The 24,690-nt window shown below is 39.0% G+C and overlaps 1 protein-coding gene across 1 annotated transcript in view; it reads left to right on the top strand.

Annotated features, from left to right (window-relative positions):
* LOC114884442 (heterogeneous nuclear ribonucleoprotein U-like protein 2) overlaps window positions 1-22,967 on the top strand; it is a 41,267-nt gene extending 18,300 nt beyond the window's left edge. Inside the window, 2 exon segments of the mRNA XM_029203450.1 lie at window positions 14,630-14,925; window positions 22,737-22,967. Of these exon segments, the coding sequence (XP_029059283.1) occupies window positions 14,630-14,925; window positions 22,737-22,967 (527 nt within the window).
* Window positions 22,968-24,690: the final 1,723 nt, after the last annotated feature.

The raw sequence follows: 24,690 nt of genomic DNA, 5'->3' as shown, positions 1-24,690 counted from the left end.
ACAATGATGAACAACACAATAAATGAAATTTAAAAGTCTCTAGAAAGAATAAATAGCAGAATAACTGAGGCAGAAGAACAGATAAGTGACCTGGAAGATAAAATAGTGGAAATAACTAACATAGAGCCGAATAAAGAAAAAAGAATGAAAAGAATTGAGGACAGTCTCAGAGACCTCTGGGACAACATTAAACACACCAACATTCGAATTACACGGGTCCCAGAAGAAGAAGAGAAACAGAAAGGGATGAGAAAATATTTGAAGAGATTATAGTTGAAAACTTCCCTAATATGGGAAAGAAAACACTCAGGCAAGTCCAGGAACCACAGAGAGTCCCATACAGGATAAATCCAAGGAGAAACACACCAAGACACATATTAATCAAACCATCAAAAATTAAAAACAAAGAAAATATATTAAAAGCAGCAAGGGAAAAACAACAAATAACGTACAAGGGAATCCCCATAAGGTTAACAGCCTATCTTTCAGCAGAAAATTGGCAAGCCAGAAGGGAGTGGCAGGACATATTTAAAGTGGTGAAAGGGAAAAATCTACAACAAAGATTACTCTACCCAGCAGGGATCTCATTCAGGTTTGATGGAGAAATTAAAACCTTTACAGACAAGCAAAAGCTAAAAGAATTTAGCACCACCAAACCAGCTTTACAACAAATGCTAAAGGAACTTCTCTAGGCAGGAAACACAAGAGAAGGAAAAGACCTACAATAACAAACCAAAAATGATTAAGAAAATGGTAATAGTAACACACATATCGATAACTACCTTAAATGTAAATGGATTAAATGCTCCAACCAAAATACATAGAGTGGCTGAATGGATACAAAAACAAGACCCATATATATGCTGTCTACAAGAGACCCACTCCAGACCTAAGGACACATACAGACTGAAAGTGAGGGGATGGAAAAAGATATACCATGCAAATGGAAATCAAAAGAAAGCTGGAGTAGTAATTCTCATATCAGACAAAATAGACTTTAAAATAAAGACTATTACAAGAGACAAAGAAGAACACTAGATAATGATCAAGGGATCAATCCAAGAAGAAGATATAACAACTGGAAATATTTATGCACCCAACATAGGAGCACCTCAATACATAAGGCAAATATTAACAGCCAGAAAAGGGGAAATCGACAGTAACACAATCATAGTAGGGGAGTTTTACACCTCACTTTCACCAATGGACAGATCATCCAAAATGAAAATAAATAGGGAAATACAAGCTTTAAATGATACATTAAACAAGATGGACTTAATTGATATTTATAGGACATTCCATCCAAAAACAACAGAATACACATTTTTCTCAAGTGCTCATGGAACATTCTCCAGGATAGATCATATCATGGGTCACAAATCAAGCCTTGGTAAATTTAAGCAAATTGAAATTGTATTAAGTATCATTTCCGACCACAACACCATGAGACTAGATATCAATTACAGGAAAAAAATCTGTAAAAACTACAAACACATGGAGGCTAAACAATACACTACTAAACAACCAAGAGATCACTGAAGAAATCAAAGGGGAAATCAAAAAATACATACAAACAGATGACAATGAAAACATGATGACCCAAAACATATGGGATGCAGCAAAAGCAGTTCAAAAGGGAAGTTTATAGCAATACAATCCTACCTCAGGAAACAAGAAACAGCTCAAATAAACAACCTAACCTTACACCTAAAACAATTAGAGAAAGAAGAACAAACAAAACCCAAAGTTAGTAGAAAGAAAGAAATCATAAAGATCAGATCAGAAATAAATGAAAAAGAAATGAAGGAAACAATAGCAAAGATCAATACAACTAAAAGCTGGTTCTTTGAGAAGATAAACAAAATTGATAAACCATTAGCCAGAGTCATCAAGAAAAAAAGGGAGAAGATTCAAATCAATAGAATTAGAAATGAAAAAGGAGAAGTAACAACTGACACTGCAGAAATAGAAAGGATCATGAGAGATTACTACAAGCAACTCTACGTCAATAAAATGGACAACCGGGAAGAAATGGACAAATTCTTAGAAAAGCACAAACTTCCGAGACTGAACCAGGAAGAAATAGAAAATATGAACAGACCAATCACAAGCACTGAAATTGAAACTGTGATTAAAAATCTTCCAACAAGCAAAAGCTCAGGACCAGGTGGCTTCACAGGCGACTTCTATCAAACATTTAGAGAAGAGTTAACACCTATCCTTCTCAAAGTCTTCCAAAATATAGCAGAGGGAGGAACACTCCCAAACTCATTCTATGAGGTCACCTTCACACTGATACCAAACAAAGACGTCACAAAGAAAGAAAACTACAGGCCAATATCACTGAGGAACATAGATTCAAAAATCCTCAACAAAATACTAGCAAACAGAATCCAGCAGCAAATTAAAAGGATCATACACCATGATCAAGTGGGGTTTATCCCAGAAATGCAAGGATTCTTCAATATATGCAAATCAATCAATGTGATACACCATATTAACAAATTGAAGAATAAAAAGCACATGAGATCATCTCAGTAAGGGCAGAAAAAGCTTTCGACAAAATTCAACACCCATTTATAATAAAAACCCTCCAGAAAGTAGGCATAGAGGGAACTTACCTCAACATAATAAAGGCCATAGATGACAAACCCACAGCCAACATCATCCTCAATGGTGAAAACCCGAAACCATTTCCTCTAAGATCAGGAACAAGACAAGAATGTCCACTCTCACCACTATTATTCAGCATAGTTTTGGAAGTGCTAACCATGGGAAACAGAGAAGAAAAAGAAATAAAAGGAATCCAAATCAGAAAAGAAGAGGTAAAACAGTTACTGTTTGCAGATGACATGATACTATACATAGAGAATCCTAAAGATGCCACCAGAAAACTACTAGAGCTAATCAATGAATTTGGTGAAGTAGCAGGATACAAAATTAATGCACAGAATTCTCTTGCTTTCCTATACACTAATGATGAAAAATCTGAAAGAGAAATTAAGGAAACACTCCCATTTACCACTGCAATAAAAAGAATAAAATACCTAGGAATAAGCCTACCTAAGGCAACAAAAGACCTGTATGCAGAAAACTATAAGAAACTGATGAAAGAAATTAAGGATGATACAAACAGTTAGAGAGATATACCATATTCTTGGATTGGAAGAATCAACATTGTGAAAATGACTATACTACCCAAAGCAATCTACAGATTCAGTGCAATCCCTATCAAACTACCAATGGCATTTTTCACAGAACTAGAACAAAAAATTTCACAATATGTATGGATACACAAAAGACCCTGAATAGCCAAAGCAATCGTGAGAAAGAAAAACGGAGCTGGAGGAATCAGGCTCCTTGACTTCAGACTATACTACAAAGCTACAGTAATCAAGGCAGTATGGTACTGGCACAAAAACAGAAATATATATCAATGGAACAGTATAGAAAGTCCAGATATAAACCCATGCACATATGGTCACCTTATTTTTGATAAAGGAGGCAAGAATATACAATGGAGAAAAGACAGCCTCTTCAGTAAGTGCTGCTGGGAAAACTGGACAGCTACATGTAAAAGAATGAAATTAGAACCCTCCGTAACACCGTACACAAAGATAAACTCAAAATGGATTAAAAACCTAAATTTAAGGCCAGACACTATAAAACTCTTAGAGGAAAGCACAGGCAGAACACTCTATGACATAAATCACAGCAAGATCCTTTTTGACCCACCTCCTAGAGAAATGGAAATAAAGACAGAAATAAACAAATGGGACCTAATGAAACTTAAAAGCTTTTGCACAGCAACGGAAACCGTAAACAAGACGAAAAGACAACCCTTAGAATGGGAGAAAATATTTGCAAATGAAGCAACTGACAAAGGATTAATCTCCAAAATTTACGAGCAGCTCATGCAGCTCAATATCAAAAAAACAAACAACCCAATCAAAAAAATGGGCAGAAGACCTAAATAGACATTTCTCCAAAGGAGATATACAGATTGCCAACAAACACATGAAAGCATGTTCAGCATCACTAATCATTAGAGAAATGCAAATCAAAACCACAATGAGGTATCACCTCTCACCAGTCAGAATAGCCATCATCAAAAAATCTAGAAACAGTAAATGCTGGAGAGGGTGTGGAGAAAAGGGAACCCTCTTGCACTGTTGGTGGGAATGTAAATTGATACAGCCACTATGGAAAACAGTATAGAGGTTCCTTAAAAAACTAAAAATAGAACTACCATACATCCCAGCAATCCCCCTACCGGGCATATACCCTGAGAAAACCACAATTCAAAAAGAGTCATGTACCACAATGTTCATTGCGGCTCTATTTCCAATAACCAGGAAATGGAAGCAACCTAGGTGTCCATCAACAGATGAATGGATTAAGAAAATGTGACACATATATACAATGGAATATTATTCAGCCATAAAAAGAAACGAAACTGAGTTATTTGTAGTGAGGTGAATGGACCTAGAGTCTGTCATACAGAGTGATGTCAGAAAGAGAAAAACAGATACCGCGTACTAACACATATATATGGAATCTAAAAAAAAAAATGGTTCTGAAGAATCTATGGGTAGGACAGGAATAAAGACGCAGACGTAGAGAATGCACTTGAGGACACTGGGAGGGGGAAGGGTAAGCTGGGACAAAGTGAGAGAGTGGCATTGTCATATATACACTACCAAACGTAACATAGATAGCTAGTGGGAAGCAGCCGCATAGCGCAGAGAGATCAGCTCGGTGCTTTGTGACCACCTAGAGGGGTGGGATAGGGAAGGTGGGAGGGAGATGTAAGAGGGAGGAGCTATGGGGATATATGTATATGTATAGCTGATTCACTTTGTTATAAAGCAGGAATTAACACACCATTGTAAAGCAATTATACTCCAATAAAGATGTTAAAAAAAAAGAATACTAAATTTGGGAGATATTGATTATAAAAGTGAACTAAAAGATAGTAGGCATTTAATTTTAAAGTAAAATTTTATACATAAATCAAGTATAATATTTATATTTCAAGGATAAGTAAATAATTTATTTTAGTAAAAATTCATTAATAAACTAATATTTGCAAATGATCAAAATAATCTTAATCCAGAAAACTGACTGAAAATATTACCCTAATTATTAAAAAATAAATAAAAGTTGCTCAGAAATATTACACTGATTTGAGGAGACATCTAAAATGATACTGGTAATCAACTCCAAATTAATTATGTTAAGTGACGTATTTCTTGGTCCTGAAATCTTCTTGTCAGCTGCTCAATGAACAGAGAATGCCTTTGGATTTCTACATGAATAACTTGCCATGCACAGCTGTTATACTTTTGGGCTTGCAAGTAGTTGTGGATTCATCAGAAGTAATCCTTTATTCCAAGTCTGATATCCTCCCTTTGTGAGAATGATTGGCCCTCCTGCCTGATTTTCTGCTCCAGACACACTCCTGCCTTCTCCATTTGCTGATAAAGTCCACTTCGGAGTCTCTCTAAACTGCTTTCATTTCAAGATTGGAAGACATTCAGGTTGAAAGTGTTGAAGATCTGCTACAGCATTTCTTTGATGGTAGTGAAAGCACTTTCCTTTGGAAACTGGTCAATTTTTGAAACCTGGAAGAATCCAAAGTTGCTCCTGTCCTTTAGACATCTCAGCGGAAATTTTCCTCCTAGGTTTTCTAAATGTTGTAAAATCTTCCAGTTGCTCCTCCTTCAAAAGTGACAGTCCAGAGAGCAGTCAGTAGGGGATAGAAGTAGCACCAAGGACAAATATGGCAAGCTCCACCTGGTCATCGTGGGCCCCTTTACTATGTACTCCTTCCTCGGAGAGAGCTTGGCTGTGGATCACTTTTGATTGCATAGATTCAACATCTCTGAATTTGTATATCTGTGGGAACTTTTGTTTTGCATGACATTTCAGGGTCCCCGTACTTTCCAATTTTTGTTTACTATTTTTCAATAATATACAAAACTCTGTAGCATCATTGGACAGTGATACACATGCTCTATTTTAGAATCATGATAAATATAAACTATCTGCTATGAAAGACCAACAATCAGTTAAGTGAAAACAAAACAATGTCTTTGCCTTAGTTTAATTATTCTGTGCATAGCCTATTGTGGCTTTCCTTCCTCCAGTTAACGCTGCTTGTGCTCGTTCCAATCAAGATGACTGTCTCTGGGTGAAATGCTTGTTTAGGTACAGTATTTGGTATGGTTTTCAAGACTTCGTTTTAGCTAATTGTGCTTTATCACAAACTTGCACTTTGAAGTTCTTCTAAGATGATTATGTACATTGAGATTTTGTTTAGTTTTTTCCTAGCAAAATCAGAATTGTGGAATGTGTGAAATTTGTCTTTGTTCTCCTATCTCCCCGTTTAGCTGTGCTCACGTCATTTCTACTCACAGTATTCCTCTTTGCCTCCCTCAGCAGTAAAGCAGAATGATGGAGAGTGCCAGTGCTGAAGCCAGGCTGCCTTGGTTTGGATCAGATGTGCCTCCTACAAACTTAAGCAGCTAATTAACTGCCTGGGCCTCAGGTCTTTGCTTACTCACAGGGCTTAGGACAGTGGCCAGCAACTGTCAGTATTCAGTAAAACTTAGCTGCTTGTGATTATTAAACTCTATCATACCGGCCTGCTCTCCACTGGTTGCCATGATTCCTTCTGTGCTGTGAACTAATGAAGACTCAAGATGCTAACAGTCCCCACTCTTCCTTCTAATTTTATTGAAGATTAACTGTGTGTAGGGCTCTGTTTTAAATACTAGGGATACAGACACAACAAAGAAAAGGAGCCAGGACCCCTGCCTTCAAGATGCTCACATCTTGACCAAGAAGTGGGCAAGGACCTCTAGTAACGTGATAAGAGCCATTAAATATAATATAGTGTGAAGAGTTATCTAGAAGGACTGAGTCATCCCTCTGGGAATGGGGAAGGTAGTGAAGAGCCAGGGCCATCCTCAGAGAGTAGTTGGTCTTGCAGGAGGTGAGTTGGAGAACGCTGTCCAGGTGGAGAGAACATTCTTGTCAAAGGCATGGAATGGCCCACATTGGAAAGGCATGGAGAGGTCCACAGGTTAAAGTGAGAGTGAACTGTGCTCAGTGACTGGATATAAGAGCAGAAATAATTACTTAAAGGCGGAAAACCCTTCTGGTGAATGACTAGTGAAACCAGTCAAGATATAGTTTTGAAATTCTTCTTTGAGACATTATGCTTTGAATTTATTTAACTGGGACAGATTATAGTGTGAAAACACTGTGAACACCAACAATTGATGAATGAGTAACATTACTAGGAGTGAGTCATAAAGGGACAGTGGGGTGGGGCAGGGCTAATGTTTATGGAGAACCAATTATGTGCAGGTCCTGTGCTAAATGGTGCACTACTGTGTGTAAGGCAGACCAGAATGTTTTTAAGGAGAAAGCCAATTATGATGGGAACAATTAAAGGGAGTAGAATAGGGCTTCCCTGGTGGCGCAGTGGTTGAGAGTCCGCCTGCCAATGCAGGGGACACGGGTTCGTTCCCCGGTCCAGGAAGATCCCACATGCCGCGGGGCAGCTAGGCCCATGAGCCATGGCCGCTGAGCCTGCGCGTCCGGAGCCTGTGCTCCACAACGGGAGAGGCCACAACAGTGAGAGGCCTGCGTAGGGAAAAAAAAAAAAAAAAAAGGAGTAGAATAAAACAAACTATTGTATATGTTTGCTTAGTATTTTCATATACATAATCTTATTACAGTCTCAGCGTGGGGTAATTATATGATCGTCATTTTATGGGTAAGAAAAGCAAATCTCAGGAAGATTAAATGTACCAAGGATCACTAACTAGTGGAGGCAATGTTATTGGGTGACGGAGATGCAAGATTAGGGGGACTGTGCTCTAAACTGGAGATGACAAAAAAATTTCATGCCAGATCGACTGGTCTTAGTCTTCTGGAGTTGGAAGGATCCTGAGGCTTCATTTGGGCTGAATGGTGAGAGTACCGTTATCAGCTAGCAATGGCTGCCATGAGATGGGGGGAAGGTGAGTTGCCATCCCTTGTAAATTTTATGATACCTTAGGTATGTGTCTTATTTGCTTGAGCATGAGTGAAGCAGGATTTAAGTCTGGGGTGGATGAAGGGAGATTAAACAAGAAAGGTGACCACAAGCTATAAAGGAGGCTGGAAAAATGATTTCTCTAAGTTAATACTGTTTTTATAACCTGACATTGTAAATATATTTTTGAAACAAAAACACCACTTTTTTCTTCTTCCTTCCTTCCTTCCTTTCTAGACATGGACAGATAAAATAATTTGTAAGGCTGAAAATTCAGGGGTAGTGATTTGCAATCAAACGTCTAATTGTGGTCTTGGGGACATACGAAGGTTCATCTTTAGGGAAGAGGAACCCAAGTGAGTGAGATGGCCATATCTTTCAAGTGGTTGTGAGAGACCACAAATGTAAACAGAAAACCTTTACCTCAAATATAAAATGACATCAGGATCCTAAACTAAGCAGCCCTAACTGCAGGGCAAGTCAGCACCTGCTTCACCATGAATGAAAGGGGAACTTCCAACTCTTTGTATTTTTACTGTCAACCCTCCACATTAATGTGATACGTGTGCCTGCCTTTGCTTAGCTAGCAGTGGAAAACCACTTCCCCTCTCTGTGGCCTTGAAAATGACGACCACATGTTGTTCCAGTCTTTTCTCTCAGTTTTATTTTTCAGGCCTTAACTCATGATTGCCTTCTGGGTTTCCGTGATGGTAAGGGAATGTTTTCAATTGAAACAAGAGTTCCTGCCAAAACGAAAGAACATGAAAACATGATTCTTCATCACATATTTGGTAAATCCCCTGCTCTCCATTTGAAAATCAGAATTTGGGGGTTAAATTACAAGAGCACTTTCAAGTACTGCTTTTTAAAAAAACTGTCTATGTAAAATCACAGGCAATCTTTGTATGAGCGTGAGTATTAAGACTGTTTAAATGCAATTTATTGAGGAAGACTTTTGAGCGGAACCATTTCTTTCTTCATTAAAGATTGTACTGAAACAAACACTGTAATTAAATCATCGTTAAACTACTATTATGAAATGAGCTGATTTCATTAGAGCATTCTAAGTTGTGGTTGCTGGTACACATTTTAAAACAAATTCTTTTTACTAATGATAAGAAAAGATGGCTCTCAAGTTCTTACGTGTTAAGAATTCCTTTGATGGTACCAGGAAATTCTAATCTTAGAATAACTTCTTTTTTCCATCAATTCCTTCATTCCTGCTTATCATCAACATGAAAGTCGGCTTGTATTTAACATAATGGAGACATGTGTGCTAATGAAAACTTTAGCTTTCCTCTTTTCAGTCTTATGTATTTTCTTTTTACTAAGGCTTAATCTGTGTTTGAGTAGAGATGAGTAGCCAATGTAGCCAATGGCAACAATAGCTAACATTTGTCTGGCACTTCCTATGTATGAGGAATTGTGCTAGGGATTTACATATAATATCTCATACCTTAAATCTTAGAGATAAATCATTTCATTAGCCCATTTTTAGTTTTTTTTTAAATTGAAGCATAGTTGATTTACAATGTTGTATTAATTTCTGGTGTACAGCAAAGTGATGCAGCTATACACATTTATATACATATTCCTTTTCATATTCTTTTCCATTATGGTTTATTACAGGATATTGAATATAGTTCCCTGTGCTATTCAGTAGGACCTTGTTGTTTATCTATCTTATATATAGTAGCTTGTATCTGCTAATCCCAAACTCCTAATTTATCCCTCTCTCTGCTTTCCCCTTTGGTAACCACAAGTTTGTTTTCTATGTCTGTGAGTCTGTTTCTGTTTCATAAAGAAGTTCATTTGTCTCATATTTTAGACTCCACATATAAGTGATATATCATTAGCCCATTTTTAAATTGATGAAGCTGAACCTCAGAGAGATTAAGAACTTTGTCCAAAGTCACATAATTTATGTGCTGACATAAATATAAGGATTCTTATATAGATATCCTTATATTTATTTTAATCCAGACCTTTTGCTTTAAACCTATTAAAAAACAGCACGAAAAGTTCTTTACATTCAATTATAATTTTAAAGAGAGGTGGAAACCAGATAAACTGGGAAATCTTTGAGTGATAGAACTAAAATTCATAGGCTCAAGCCACTTCTGTTTGCTTCACCAGATAGGGAACCTAGTCATGGCTGTCAAGAAGGACTCATCTCCATTCTCTGCACTTCAGCCACTCTCTCATAGCTCTGTGACTACAGTTATTATCTTGCCTTCTAGCTGTCTTCTCCAATGAGACTGAGCTCCCCAAGGGCAGGCACAGTGTCTTGAATGTCTTGCATATGACAAGCTGTCCAATTCACATGTGTAGAATGAATAGTGAATAAAGAAATGTGCAGGGAGTTGAGGATGTTCATTGTCCCTCATAGGAATGTGTACTAAATACAGTCCCCATCTCCCTGTTAAGAAATGAAGAATTACTAAATAACACCATTGTCTGAGCCTATTAAAGTTTTGCATATCTTTGAACCTTGCCTCTGCTACTTATTAACCACTTGACTTAGAGTAAACTATTGAAGTTTTTAGTACTCGGATCTCTAATCTGCTCTATGGCGAGCCTATTTTTTTGGAATTAAAATGCTGTATTGAGAAAGATGTGATATATGCAGAGGGTATTAAAACTAGATGGTTAGTTATTTTGGCCAGGAGGGAAATAATATTACAACTAGTTAAGGATCATTGTTTTGGAGCACCTGCAAACCTTGTTACTGCATGATCAGACCTGGGGAAAAATCTACGAAAATATATTTTCTCCTATTTTGGTCAGTTAATGGCGGGCAAGGTCACTGATAGGCCATCCCCTATTGGAGGCAAAATGTGTTTCACACACAACCAGGTAGTTTACCAGTTAGTATCACAGCCAGGTGCATTTGGACAATGGGTTCCACTGGGACAATGTTCTCCAAGTTGATCAATGACAGCAGTTTATTAAGATCAACAAATCAGAGTTGCAAATTGTTCTCCCACTGCTTCCCTCCACTACTATTTTCTCTGAGTTATTACCATTTATCACTTTCAGCAAATCAAAAGGAAAAAAAAAGGAAGAAGAAAAAATCAGGAGAGTTTTTAGACTTGTTGATGAAAAATGTGTTACCGATGAGTGAGATGATGTCTCCTTGGAAGTTATCACAGCGTAATAGTCCATCACACTTGCTCAGAACCTTCAAAAGTCTTTTTGGTACTGTCTCAGTGTCTCTCAGTCACTCACCTGTGGGCTGACTGTGTTTTTCTATTCCCAAGGGATGATCAGAGAGGGAAGGAAGATAGAAGAGGGAAGACAGGTTCATTAGGAACTGGTAACAGCTCTCTGACAAGACATCTAAAAATAGAATGCTGTCCCTGTCATCTTTTTCATTGTAGTGTTTATTTGCTTGAGCTACCAGGGAATGGGAAGTGAGAGTCAGCCTAAAAGTCCAGTGTGGGGCACCAAACCTAAAGTGATTTCCGGTGGGAGGCTGGGTTCAGGCAGCAATGTCTGTGAAACTGTATGATGAAAGACAGAAAGTTTATTGCACATGGAGTCAGAATATGACGTGTTCAGTCCACTTTTTTCTTTCTAAAAATACATTTGAGATAGCCATGGCTTCATGCTAAGTTCTGTCTTTTTGGCCAACCAACCATGCTGTTGTTTTTACAGACATAGAAGAGAGTAACTGCGCTATCTGGGATTTTGTGCAAATTTTATGAAATTCTACTTTGGCATAAAGATTGCAGTGCTTTGTAATAAAGACTCCCATATTTTAGCAAGGGAAGACAGATGGTAATTGTCTGTAAAGAGAAAAAAAACACCTTCCATACTTAAGCTCTTACTTGTGCCCAAAAAGTCCTACACGGATAGCAACGCAGAATGAAATTGTCCACAACCGCCCCTTCACACATGCCTCCCCAAGACAACTGACCCTGGGGTGAAACCAAAGGTTTAGGGTGAAGCAATTTAAAAATGGAAGCTTCTTTGTTGATCATCATAGAAAACATTATAATGAAGCCCAGAGAGGCTGAGCACGCTTGGCTTAATAAGTCCAATGTTATTAGGCCCTAAGAAGTAAGAACAAAGTTAAGTAAATAGAAAGAAAATGAATCTCTCATGCAGACCACATTTATCATTTCAGGGGTAGGGTGTACAGTAGAAAATTAATCCATGGGATTCAACTGTGTTGGATTTTAGGAGAGCTCAAGTTGCAGCCCAGGGGAAGAAGCTAATATTGAATATTATCTCCCTCCCCGAGTGTGGCCCCCCTTCCTCAACAGATGCTGAGATCCACACAGAGGCCAATTGGTCTGAGGCCCATTCCCCAAATATATTCTTGTCCTTTAAACTATAAAGTTTACAGCAAATATGATGGAAGGGATGATTTTAACAGACTATGAAGATCTTTATGGCATTTTTAGTTGACTGGTTTTCATCTTGGCTTCATAGCAGTATTTCAAGGAAAGTTGAAGCTGTCTGTGCCCCTGTCTACTGCAGCTGGGGGAAGCTGAGGTGGGAGAGGGGACCCTCTTTCATGGCAAAACCTGACAGAAAAGTTGATAAACTTCCACCCCACACAAAGAAGTACCTAGGGGAGAAGACAAGGAGATATTTCATCTTCCCCTGTATGATGTTATGAAATATGTCCCTCCCCAGCTGAAGTCTGAACCCCCAATACCTGAGAATGTGAACTTATTTGGAAATAGGGTTGTTGCAGATATAATTAGCTAAGTTGGAATGAAGTCATTTACTGGAATAGGGTAGGGCCCCTAATCCAATAAGATTAATTGTCCTTATAAAAAGTGAAAATTTGGATACAGACATGCACACAGATCTCTCAGCATGTAGAGATGAAGACCGAGATCAGGGTGATGCAGCAGAAGCCCAGGAATGCCAAAGATTCCTACAAACCACGAGAAGTTAGGAGAGAGGCACAGGGCAGATTCTCTTTCACAGCCCTCAGAAGGAACAGACCCTGCCAACACCTTGATTTCCAACCTCTAGCCTCCAGACTGAGAAAGTAAATTTCTGTTGTTCTAAGCCACCCAATTTGTGGTACTTTGTACAGCAGCTTTAGCAAATGAATACAACCTGCCACCAAAGTCTGAATTTCTCCAGGGTTAAGAGATAGTCATCTGCAGGTGAGAGAGGGGACATTGAATAGAACTGTCACAGCCTCGCTGGATGAGCCAGAGAGCAGGGTACATGCCCTACCCCATTAGTTGAAAGCTTGGCAATACCTGCCACTGAATGGGAAAGGCTTCTCGGTGCTCCTAGAAAAAGCAGTTGAAATGTAATCAGACAGGAACTATACTCTGTCTTGTATAGAAATAGATTTATACCTTGCATGTATATAGAGGATGTTAATCTCTTCAGATGACTTCTTATGCCCAATCTGTCATCCATAGTCCCTGCTTTAGAGACCACTCATTAGCTTTATGGTGAGCTGAAAAGAGGTTCTAGGGTTATAGGGGTGTTTTATTAATAACACCAACTGTTGTTTCTCAGTCTGATTAAGAATTATAATTTCATTCATTTCAAAAATTAATCCCTGTGATGATGAAGTTGTGAATATGAAGAGAAAAGAGCATATTAAGGCTGAGAGGATTATGCAGAACTGAATTCCCATCATATGTGTCTATAAACTGACCCCTTCTCAGTCTTAGTTCAGGCCAACATCCCCTCATGCTCAGACCCTCAGTAGCCTCTTGACCTCCATCCCCAACCTGCTCTAATCCACCCCTTCCAGCTGTGACAGAGTCTCCTGTCTTAAAGAGATCTGACCAGGCCACTCCTCTCCTTAAACACCCGACTCCCCAGGCCCTCAGCATCTATCCCAACTTAAATTCCAGCTTCATTTCCTTCTCACTCTTACCCAATACCTGTTACACTGTCCTTCATGACATCCCCTGAACAGGCCACATGTTTTCATGACTCTTCTTTTGTTCAGATGGCTCTTTTCTGAAATGTTCTCTCTCCCATTCTTTTCATTTTTAAATGCTACAATCTCTTCAAATCCAAGTTCAAATACTTTCTATGTGAAGGCTGCTCAAACCATCAGACAGACAAATCTGGGCTTCTATAGGAAACTGTTCATTATGTTAAAATGACATTTATCATCATGCTATCATTTTTACTCATAGACTTATCTGTTTCTTTCCTTGAAAATGAGCTTCTTGAGGATAACATTTGTACCGTGTTTGTCTATGTAAGCCCAGTGCTTAGCAGTGTCTGGTGTGGTGAGGTTGTAGGAGAGTTCATAAATCACTGACCTTGGTTAGTGTGTAAACAGCAGCTCACACAGGAAGAACAAGGAAAAAACCAGTCAGATAAGTACCTCTCCTCACGTCTAAGGATGGGCAGACCTACTTGCAGAACTTCACAAAAGTTAGCGTGAAGGAATGTGTACATGGGTTACTTTCAAAGGCAGGAGAGGTCAGTGAGGGAGTGGGTGGGTTTCTAGTTTATTTTCCAGTTCCCTATAACCCTATTTCAAGGCTCATATAACAAACACTTTAGAAGTTCACCTGGCTTCAGGCATGGCTGAAGCCATATATTCAGGAATGTGTCTTCATCTATCTTTCCCTTCTGCAGTCCTTTCTGGCTTTATTCCTCAGCATTTCTTCCAGTGTGGGACATGTCAGGCTCCCCAGAGAAGAGCACCATCTAAAGGTGTGCAGAACATAAGCTGTGCAGCCGGACGTGGCAGTCCTGGTTCCAAGCTTACACTGAACCAGGCACCTGCTACCAGAGACAGAGACTCCTTTTTCATCAGCGTTCCAGCCAGAGTTCTTCTTGTCACTCTCATGGCCTCTGCTTGTGTCACTCAGCTCCTCCTGACCAGTCACTGTGGCCATGGAGATACCAGTGCTCTCAGTGGCTCAGCTTGGGTCAGAGGCCCATTCGCAGAGTTGGGCATGGCCCCAATCCCACAGCTGTCAGTGGTGGTCCTAGATGCTAAGCAGACCACAACAACAGATGTCCAGTGTAACATATAAACAGCTGAGCACAGTTCAGGCCCATCACAGGAGATGAACAAAGACTGACTCTTCTTCCTATTCACCCTTTCCTACAATCTGTTTTACCCATCTTTTTTCTTGACATTTCAAAGATTTGCAAAACAATTGGTCTTGTTTCTTAAATAACCTTGCAGAGGCCACTTATAGAATGTTGAAGTTGGAATTTTAGAAGTGTCTAATTTACACTTTGTAATCAGAGATGCTGAATATCCTCTTCCAATATCTGTCAATATGACATTGGTAAAAATGACATTCATTTTTATCCCAAAGGACTTGCTTTTTGTATGAGATTTTGGGAAGGGTGCTCCTTAAGCTCGCTTAATTTTATGTAAGGAATTTCTACAATTTTTACTCACGTTTAATTAAGTTAAACATTGGGCATCTTCCACAGGCAAGGCCCTGTGCTAAACCAAGTCATACACTCTGGACATTAATTTCTCAAGAGTTTGAGGTATGATTATCTCCAGTTTGCATAACTTGCCCAAGATCATACAGCTAGAATGTGTCAGAACCCTCATTAGCTCTCAGGTTTATAAAACTCCATGTCCTGTGCTTTTTCCACTACAGAAAACTTTTTTTTTTTTGTAATATTTGGACTTTTAAATTCACAGCTTTCCACTTCTTGCATTTCTGGATTAGTAAGTCATTTTCTGCTTTGAAAACTATTTGTTTTACCTCTGGGTTTTCATAAAAAAGAAAAGGAGCCAAGAAATTAAAAAGTGAAAGGAAAGAGAAATTTGTTGGGTATTTCCATTAAACAACACAGGCCAAAGAGGGAAGAGATATGGGAACATATGTATATGTATAACTGATTCACTTTGTTATAAAGCAGAAACTAACACACCATTGTAAAGCAATTATACTCTAATAAAGATGTTAAAAAAAACAAACAAACAAAAAAACACAGGCCATTTTTTGTTCTTAAACATTCCTGTGAGATAACGAAAGCAGCTGGTGTAAGACTTGAAATGGAAACTGCATACAGAGCTTTCTTGCTGGTACAAGGATAAAAACATAGTGGTCGAGAGAAGGAAATGCAGCCTTGCCAGGGAAAACTATGACTCATGGTTCAGACAATTGCCTCCTAAAACCTGAAGAGAAAATAGTCTCTGTAGAGTCTGGCGAGGGAGCAGATGGGAATTTCCTACTAATCTCCATAGAGCAAGGGAGAGAAAGTCCTTTTATGAAAGGGTGGGGATGGAAGGGAGACAAACTTCCTGAGGGAAGAGAGCAGCCCCTTCTGCAGAAGGTCCTCATAGGCATTTGGAGCAAAGCCAGGAGCTAGAGCCACTTGGCCATAGAGCTCCTCGTGCTCTCTTTAAACCACAAGATCAGTGCTATGTTGTTGGATAAAAATAACAGTTTGGCCGGTAGTAGATGATTACAGGTAGTTGAGAGTATGGTGTCGGGTTCCAAATATGTCTCTGTACTTACCAACTGTGGACTTGGGCAAGTTACTTAAGCTTACTGAGCCTTGGTTTTCTTATGTGTAGAAAGAATACAGTAATACTTTCCTCCTAGGGAGGAATCCTCTCAGAAGGATTAAATAAGATGGTATATATTTATAACACATTTAGCAGAGTCCCTTGCAGAATGTACATCCTTAAGAAATGTAGCTATTATTGTTGTGTTTGCATTATGCTATTATAGCAGATGTTTGCATCTTAAAGAGACAACTTAAATATAGTTACCTTGATGATTCCTCAAAAATTAAATATGGAATTACCATTGATACAGCAATTCCACTTCTGGTTAAACTCATGTCTTTATGTAAATTACCCCCATGCCACTTTGCTCTTGAGGTCTAAAAGGTAACTAATGCAACAAATTCAGGTTACCATGCTCAATTAGAGATTTAGAAAAAAATACAAATACCTGGGAGTCAAACGGGTATTTGTACACCCAAGTTCAAAGCAGTACTAATCAAAATAACCAAAAGGTGGAAGCAACTCAGATGTCCATCAATGGAGGAATAGATAAACAAAATGTGGTATATACATACAATGGAATATTGTTCATCCATAAAAAGGAAGGAAAATTTGACACATGCTACAACATGGCTGAAACTTGAAGACAGTATACTAAGTGAAATAAGTCAGTCACAAATGAATAAATACTGTATGAGTCCACTTATATGAGGTACCTAGAGTAGTCAAATTCATAGAGACAGAAAATAGAATGGTGAAAAAAAAAGAAAGTAGAATGGTGATTACCAGGGGTAGGGGTAGGGGGAAATGGGGAACTAGTGTTTAATGGGTACAGAGTTTCAGTTGGAGAATATAACAAAGCTCTGGAGTTGAATGGTGGTGATGGTCATACAACTATGCGAATGTACTTACTGCTACAAAAATGTACAGTTAGAAATGGTTAAAATGGTAAATTTTATACTATTTATAAAGTGCTCTGGGCTTATTTTCAGAGTTTTAGCATGAGAGGATATTGACCAACTTCTTGGGCAACCTTTTAAAATATGAAAGACTATTGCAGTGTGACATAAAAGCCTCTTACAATCTAACTGCTGACAACGTTGAACTTAGACTATAAGATAATTTTTCCTTTCTGAGGGCCTATTGATTTAATCTTATCTTGGACTCTTATTAAGAGATCTTAAGCCATCAAACAAAGTATGCTGATTCTGACAAAGGGACACACGATGCCTTGGCTCCACTTTACTTTGTATTTGTTTTCTTATATATTTTTAAGAACTTTAATGAAGCGTAACTGACATCCAATAAACTGCATATTTAAAGTGAACACTTTGATTGGTTTTGACATATATGTACACTACTGAAACCATCGACAACAACACAGAGAACATATCCATTCCCCCCCCAAAAGTTTCCTCATGTCCCTTTGTAGTTTCTCCTTCCATCTCGTTCCTCACTCCCACCAGCCCCATCCTCAGGTAACCATTGATCTGCTTTCTGTCATTATAAACTAGTTTTCCCTTCTAGAATTTTGTATGAATGGGACAATGCAGAATGTACTCCTTTTTTCGGTCTGTCTTATTATACTCAGCATAATTTCGAGATTTATCCATGCCATTGTATTTATCAAGGATTCATCCCTTTTTATTGCTAAATAGTATTCATTATCTGGATATACTACAATCATTTTATAATCATTCATTTGTGATGGGCATTTGAGTTGCTTCTAATTTGGGGATATTACAAGTAAAGTTCCTACAAACATTCATATACAAGTCTATGCATAGAAACATGCTTTCCTTTCTCTTTGGTAAATAACCGAGTGGAATGGCTGGGTCGTATGGTAGGTGTATGTTTACCTTTTTTAGAAACTGCAGAATGATTTTCCAAAGAGACTGTACAGTGTTTTATTTCCACCAGCAGTGTATGAGAGTTCCAGTTGCTCTACATCTTTACCAATTATTGATAGGGTCAGTCTTTAGCCATTCTGGTAAGTATGCGGTGGTGTCTCATTGCGGCTTTAATTTGCATTTCCTGAATGCCTAATGATGTTGATCATCTTTTCCTGTCCTATTAGTCATCTGTGTATCTTCTTTGGTGAAATGTATTCAAGTCTTTTACTGGGTTGTTTTACCATTTTTGAGTTTTTAGAGTTCTTTATGCACAGATGTTAAGTCCTTTATCATATATGTGACTTACAAATATATTCTCCCAGTCTGTAACAGGTCTTTTAATTTTCTTAAGAAGGTCTTTTGAAGGGAACTCCATTTTTTTCTTATTCCTAGGCTAATTGTTGGGGGATATAATTTAAATAATGCATTTTGAGTTTCCTAAGAACACCCTACACAGAGAATTATATTGAAACAGAATGCCAACTGAGGCCAAAAATTTTGAAACTGAGGCCAAATTTACTGATTTGGTGATAATTGTTTGATGGGAACAAGTGTTTGGAGTACTATCCAACAAGTCAATTAACAAATTAAGTAATTAACGTGGTCCTGCTAAATTAAGAGTACACTTCTGTGCTGGCAATTCTAGTCCAGTCTCAGAGTTTGATTGTTTTAAACTATTCTAAGAGATTTTAGACAATTAAACTGATATTTATAAAGCAACAATTAACGTTGAGAAAAAAAAGGATACATTCATAAAACAATTTCTTTTTCAGGCTCAGTAAGCACTGGTACGGCAGATTTAGAGAAAATGTTTGCAATTAGCAAGACCTGGTTCTGGGTGCCCTTCACCTTCTACTCCACTACCAACTGTTGACTCTCTGTCTCATAACTAGACTAGTCGACACAGAAGTCCGTATCAGCGAGGGCCTTGCCTTCTCTGCTGGACAGACCTCAAGTGTGTCACATACAGAACTGGACCAGGATGGCTGCTGGACATTCCTCAGGAAGGGTAGTGGCTATGGTAGGTCCTCATGTAATCAAATGGGCTCCTGTGTAATTAAAAACCATTTCACATTCATTATCTGATCTAAACCACACACATACACACAAGCACACACACAAAAACCTATGAAGAAGGCTTGCGTGTTTCCATGTACTGATTTACTATTCATCTATCCCTTTGGTACAGTATTCATTCAAATATATCACCCACTTTTATTGGGTTATTTTCTTATTGTTGAGTTTTGAGAGTATTTTTAAATATATTCTAGACACAAGTCCTTTATCAGATATGTGATTTGTAAATAGTTTCTCCCAGACTGTGGCATGTTCTTTTCATTTTCTTCTGAGCATTTTATAAACAAGGTCCTGCATCAGATATATCTCAGGGCCTAAAAGTGCCTAATGACACCCAAAATTCCTAAATACCAGCTTTGTTAAGTGGGAAAAATACCATACAAATGTACACTGATATTACCCTGTATCTACATGTCCATATGGTTAGGCAATATTTACATAATATTTATGTTAACCAAGATGTTCACCAGGCCCTTCGAACTGCTTAAGGGTAGATAAAACTGCTCCACCCCCTAATCCATGTCCTCTCCACGATTTCCTTGGGAGGTAGATGGGTGGAGAGGGGAAGTGGCTCTGTTGTCATGGCTCTGCCTGCTGTCCCCACTGATTTGGTTCACGTATGGACATCTAGCCACCATCTGCTTGTTTCCCCATACCATTTCAACCCTGGACACTCTATGATTTCTACAAACACGGGGACTTTGTGTGGGTAGCCACCTCTACTGAAGGTTTGAAGAAGATGGAGGACAGGATTTCATCACATTAGTGCACATAATTTCAAGTTGCCTGTGAGACATCCTTGTTCTTAAAAGTCCTTTGTTTGCCCTCATCAGAAATTATTCACTGCTGCCTTATTCCAGGGAGCATCAGAGCTCCAAGACCATCAGCTGTGTTTCTCTCTCTTTCCTCCTTAAAAACAGACACACAAAAACATGCTATTGATGTTGTGCTGTCTTTTGTGTTGCCATGTCCACAACCTCAAGATCTCACCTTGTATCTCAAGGGGCCCATTCGGTATTTTCCTAAACAAGTGCTTTCCTAGGGAGGTATCCTGGTGCCAACTAAAATAATCACTTCACTCCTCATATGTAGCTATCTATGAAGATATGCTGCCTTATATGTGGCATAGTTGTTTAACATATGCAAATACTCAAACATGAGGTTTTAGGTTAACCTCCGTCATTCTTATTAGAATTAATATTAATTGTCATTTATCCTCTACTATGATGAACATACTTTTGATATTCTGGATGGACCAGAATGCTCAGCAGTGGCACAGTTATTCACAATTCTGCAGAAGAAGCCTCTCCTCTGTCCTCTAGTCCCCTGGACACACACAGAGAAGGCCTTTCCAGGGCTGCCCCAGCCTCTCACTTTCTTGGCCAATTTAGCTGTTCGGCCCGGGTGAACTTCTTTTTTAATTTTTAAATTTTTTTACTTTTTATTTTAAAAAAAATCTTTATTGGAGTATAATTGCTTTACAATGGTGTGTTAGTTTCTGCTGTATAACAAAGTGAATCAGCTATACATATACATATATCCCCATATCCCTTCCCTCTTGCGTCTCCCTCCCACCCTCCCTATCCCACCCCTCTACGTGGTCACAAAGCACTGAGCTGATCTCCCTGTGCAATGCAGCTGCTTCCCACTAGCTATTTTACATTTGGTAGTGTATATATGTCAATGCTACTCTCTCACTTCGTCCCAGCTTACCCTTCCCCCTCCCAGTGTCCTCAAGTCCATTCTCTATGTCTGTGTCTTTATTCCTGTCCTGCCCCTAGGTTCATTAGAATATATATTTTTTTAGATTCCATATATATGTGTTAGCTTACAGTATTTGTTTGTCTCCTTCTGACTTACTTCACTCTGTATGACAGACTCTAGGTCCATTTACCTTACTACAAATAACTCATTTTCGTTTCTTTTTATGGCTGAGTAATATTCCATTGTATATATGTGCCACATCTTCTTTATCCATTCATCTGTCGATGGACACTTAGGTTGCTTCCATGTCCTGGCTATTGTAAATAGAGCTGCCAAGAACATTGTGGTACATGACTCTTTGAATTATGTTGTTCTCAGGGTATATGCACAGTAGGGGGATTGCTGGGATGTATGGTAGTTCTATTTTCAGCTTTTTAAAGTAACCTCCATACTGTTCTCCATAGTGGCTGTATCAATTTACATTCCCACCAACAGTGCAAGAGGGTTCCCTTTTCTCCACACCCTCTCCAGCATTTATTGTTTGTAGATTTTTTGATGATGGCCATTCTGACTGGTGTGAGGTGATACCTCATTGTGGTTTTGATTTGCATTTCTCTAATGATTAGTGGTGTTGAGCATCCTTTCATGTGTTTGTTGGCAATCTGTATATCTTTGGAGAAATGTCTATTTAGGTCTTCAGCCCATTTTTGGATTGGGTTGTTTGTTTTTTTGATATTGAGCTGCATGAGCTGCTTGTATATTTTGGAGGTTAATCCTTTGTCAGTTGCTTCATTTGCAAATATTTTCTCCCATTCTGAGGGTTGTCTTTTGGTCTTGTTTATGGTTTCCTTTGCTATGCAAAAGCTTTTAAGTTTCATTAGGTCCCATTTGTTTATTTTTGTTTTTATTTCCCTTTCTCTAGGAGGTGGGTCAAAAGGATCGTACTGTGATTTATGTCATAGAGTGTTCTGCCTATGTTTTTTCCTCTAAGAGTTTTGTAGTGTCTGGCCTCACATTTAGGTCTTTACTTCACTTTGAGTTTATTTTTGTGTATGGTGTTAGGAATTTCATTCTTTTACATGTAGCTGTCCAGTTTTCCCAGCACCACTTATTGAAGAGGGTATCTTTTCTCCATTGTATATTCTTGCCTCCTTTATCAAAGATAAGGTGGGTTTATCTATGAGTTTTCTATCCTGTTGATAAGATAGAAAACCCAAATATATCCATTGATCTATATTTCTGTTTTTGTGTCAGTACTGTACTGTCTTGATTACTGTAAGTTTGCAGTATAGTCTGAAGTCAGGGAGCCTGATTCCTCCAGCTCCATTTTTCTTTCTCAAGATTGCTTTGGCTATTTGGGGTCTTTTGTGTTTCCATACAAATTGTGAAATTTTTTGTTCTAGTTCTGTGAAAAACGCCATTGGTAGTTTGATAGGGATTGCACTGAATCTGTAAATTGCTTTGAGTAGTATAGTCATTTTCACAATGGAGACCGGGCAAACTTCTTTAGCATCCTCTTGGCTGCTCTAAGCATGCCTTTCACTCTGCATTTTGATGTACGGATCTTGTTTTTGACTCCTAGGCAAAAGGAAGCACGGCTGTGGAAGGGCTTTTGGCAGAACTGGGGTGTGGAGTCTCAGACTGTGGGGAGTTGGGGGGAGAGGGAAAGTTATCATTTTACGGGACCTTGCCTGGCTTGGGAGGACAGCAACAGCAGCAGACCCACCAGGATGGCACTTCTCGGTCCCACAGCTGGTGTTTTACCCAACTTGAGTCACAAGGGGGAGCCCCGAGTTCATTGTCTGCACGATAGTGTCTGCTCTGAAACTTTTGACTAATATTTCTTCTCAAAGCTGAATCCCTTAAAGGGAACACAGACTTCTGTGCTGCTCTAGGAGAAAGCTCATAGATACAAATAACGTTGTATATGATTCTTACCTTTGTAATTCTTTTTTAACCTCCACTCACTAGCTATATGAGTGGGGGCAGTTACTAAACCCCTTGGAGACTTAGTTTTCTGTAAAAAGCAGTAACAGAATTATGCCTACCTGAGGGGTGCTTTTTTTTTTTTTTTTTTTTTTTGGTTTGCGGGCCTATTAACCGTTGAGGATTCTCCCGCTGCGCACAGGCTCCGAACGCTCACCCAGCCGCTCTGGGGCACGAACCCATGTCCCCTGCATTGGCAGGCAGACTCCCAACCACTGGGCCACCAGGGAAGCCTCCTAGGGGGCGGTGCTTTTGAAGAGGACTAAATCCAGTTACATAGGTAGGAGCTCAGCTCAGTGCCTGGATGGTAGCTGCTAATGACAGGAACAATCAAAAATTCAGATTCCCAAAGGGTTCACTACAAAGACAGAAACCCAGCCATACTGGCCAGGTTCCAAAGAGCTCCTAGGGAAACTTTATTTCCTCAGGGTAAGCCCTGGAATAAGTGAGTGCCCCCTGTCTCCCACCCGAATTTCCCTTTCTCCCATGCTCCCTGGTTTTTCACTTGGCCTAAAACAACTTAATCTGCTGCACCTGTCTTTGATTTGACTTTAGAGAGTATGTAGCTTCAGAGATGCAGAGCAGCAGAAAAAACAGATAGGATAGTCCTGAAATTCTGTATGAACAGGGAAGGGGGAACCAGGAGCAGACTCGCTTTTCTGAAAAAAAAAATGGGGAGAAAACCTAGCCAGGCAGCAGGGGTATCAGGCAGAGTTCTTTCTCCCTCTGGTGTCTGTACCCTGGAAGTCGACAGAGACCCCAGCTCTCCTAAGACACCCATACATCTTGGCTGTACCGTGAAGAGTAAAATAAAGGGACTGCTACTTAACAGTGTCACAGAAGTGCCTGGGACTTCTCACTCTTAGGCTTGGCCAGAGGAGGGGGATGGGTACATAAATATTTTAAAATCCTGTGGGGCATGGGGAGGGAAGCAGAGCACCCCACAGATAATAGGGATGAGTTTAGGACAAACACAAGAGCCGAAATATTCCCCTGGTTACCCTGACAGCCAGTCAAACTCTAACTTTAGGGCCAAAGAGCCTGGGGCACAGTGTAGAAGCAGTAGGCATCCCTGCTTCTAGTTCCACAGTCACTTACCTGGCTCTCCCATTTTAATTCTGTAGAGGTTCAGGCCACATTTCTTCTCCTAAAATCCCATCCCCTTATCATCTTTTACCTTGTATATTCCACACGGCTTCCTTGTATTTCAAATTCCTTGAAGGTAGGGCCCGGAAATTCTACTATTCTGCAGGCTTATTTTAAAAAGAACGTCTCCTAGGTGCTCTGCAATTTTTAATATGATGGTTACATAAATCAAATTGAAATGAAAACTGCCATGTTGACTTTTGTTTCATAAAAAGTTTATTTCCCATGGTAAAAGTTTAAATAAATAAATAATGTATAAATTAATTTAAAAAAAGCTTAAAGTCTTTAACTGTCCTTTCAAATCCAGTGCATTGCCTGTCAGTTACTTAAAGAACCTCCGCTGGTTGAAGAGCCTGACATCATTGGCAGCATTGTCCGTTCCCAGAGCCACAGGGGGGAGATCT

The sequence above is a fragment of the Monodon monoceros genome, unplaced genomic scaffold (genome assembly GCF_005190385.1).
Source record: "Monodon monoceros isolate NGI ecotype Baffin Bay Population unplaced genomic scaffold, NGI_Narwhal_1 Super_Scaffold_5, whole genome shotgun sequence".
NCBI classification, from domain to species: Eukaryota; Metazoa; Chordata; class Mammalia; order Artiodactyla; family Monodontidae; genus Monodon; species Monodon monoceros.
This window is presented reverse-complemented; position numbering and strand designations above follow the sequence as displayed.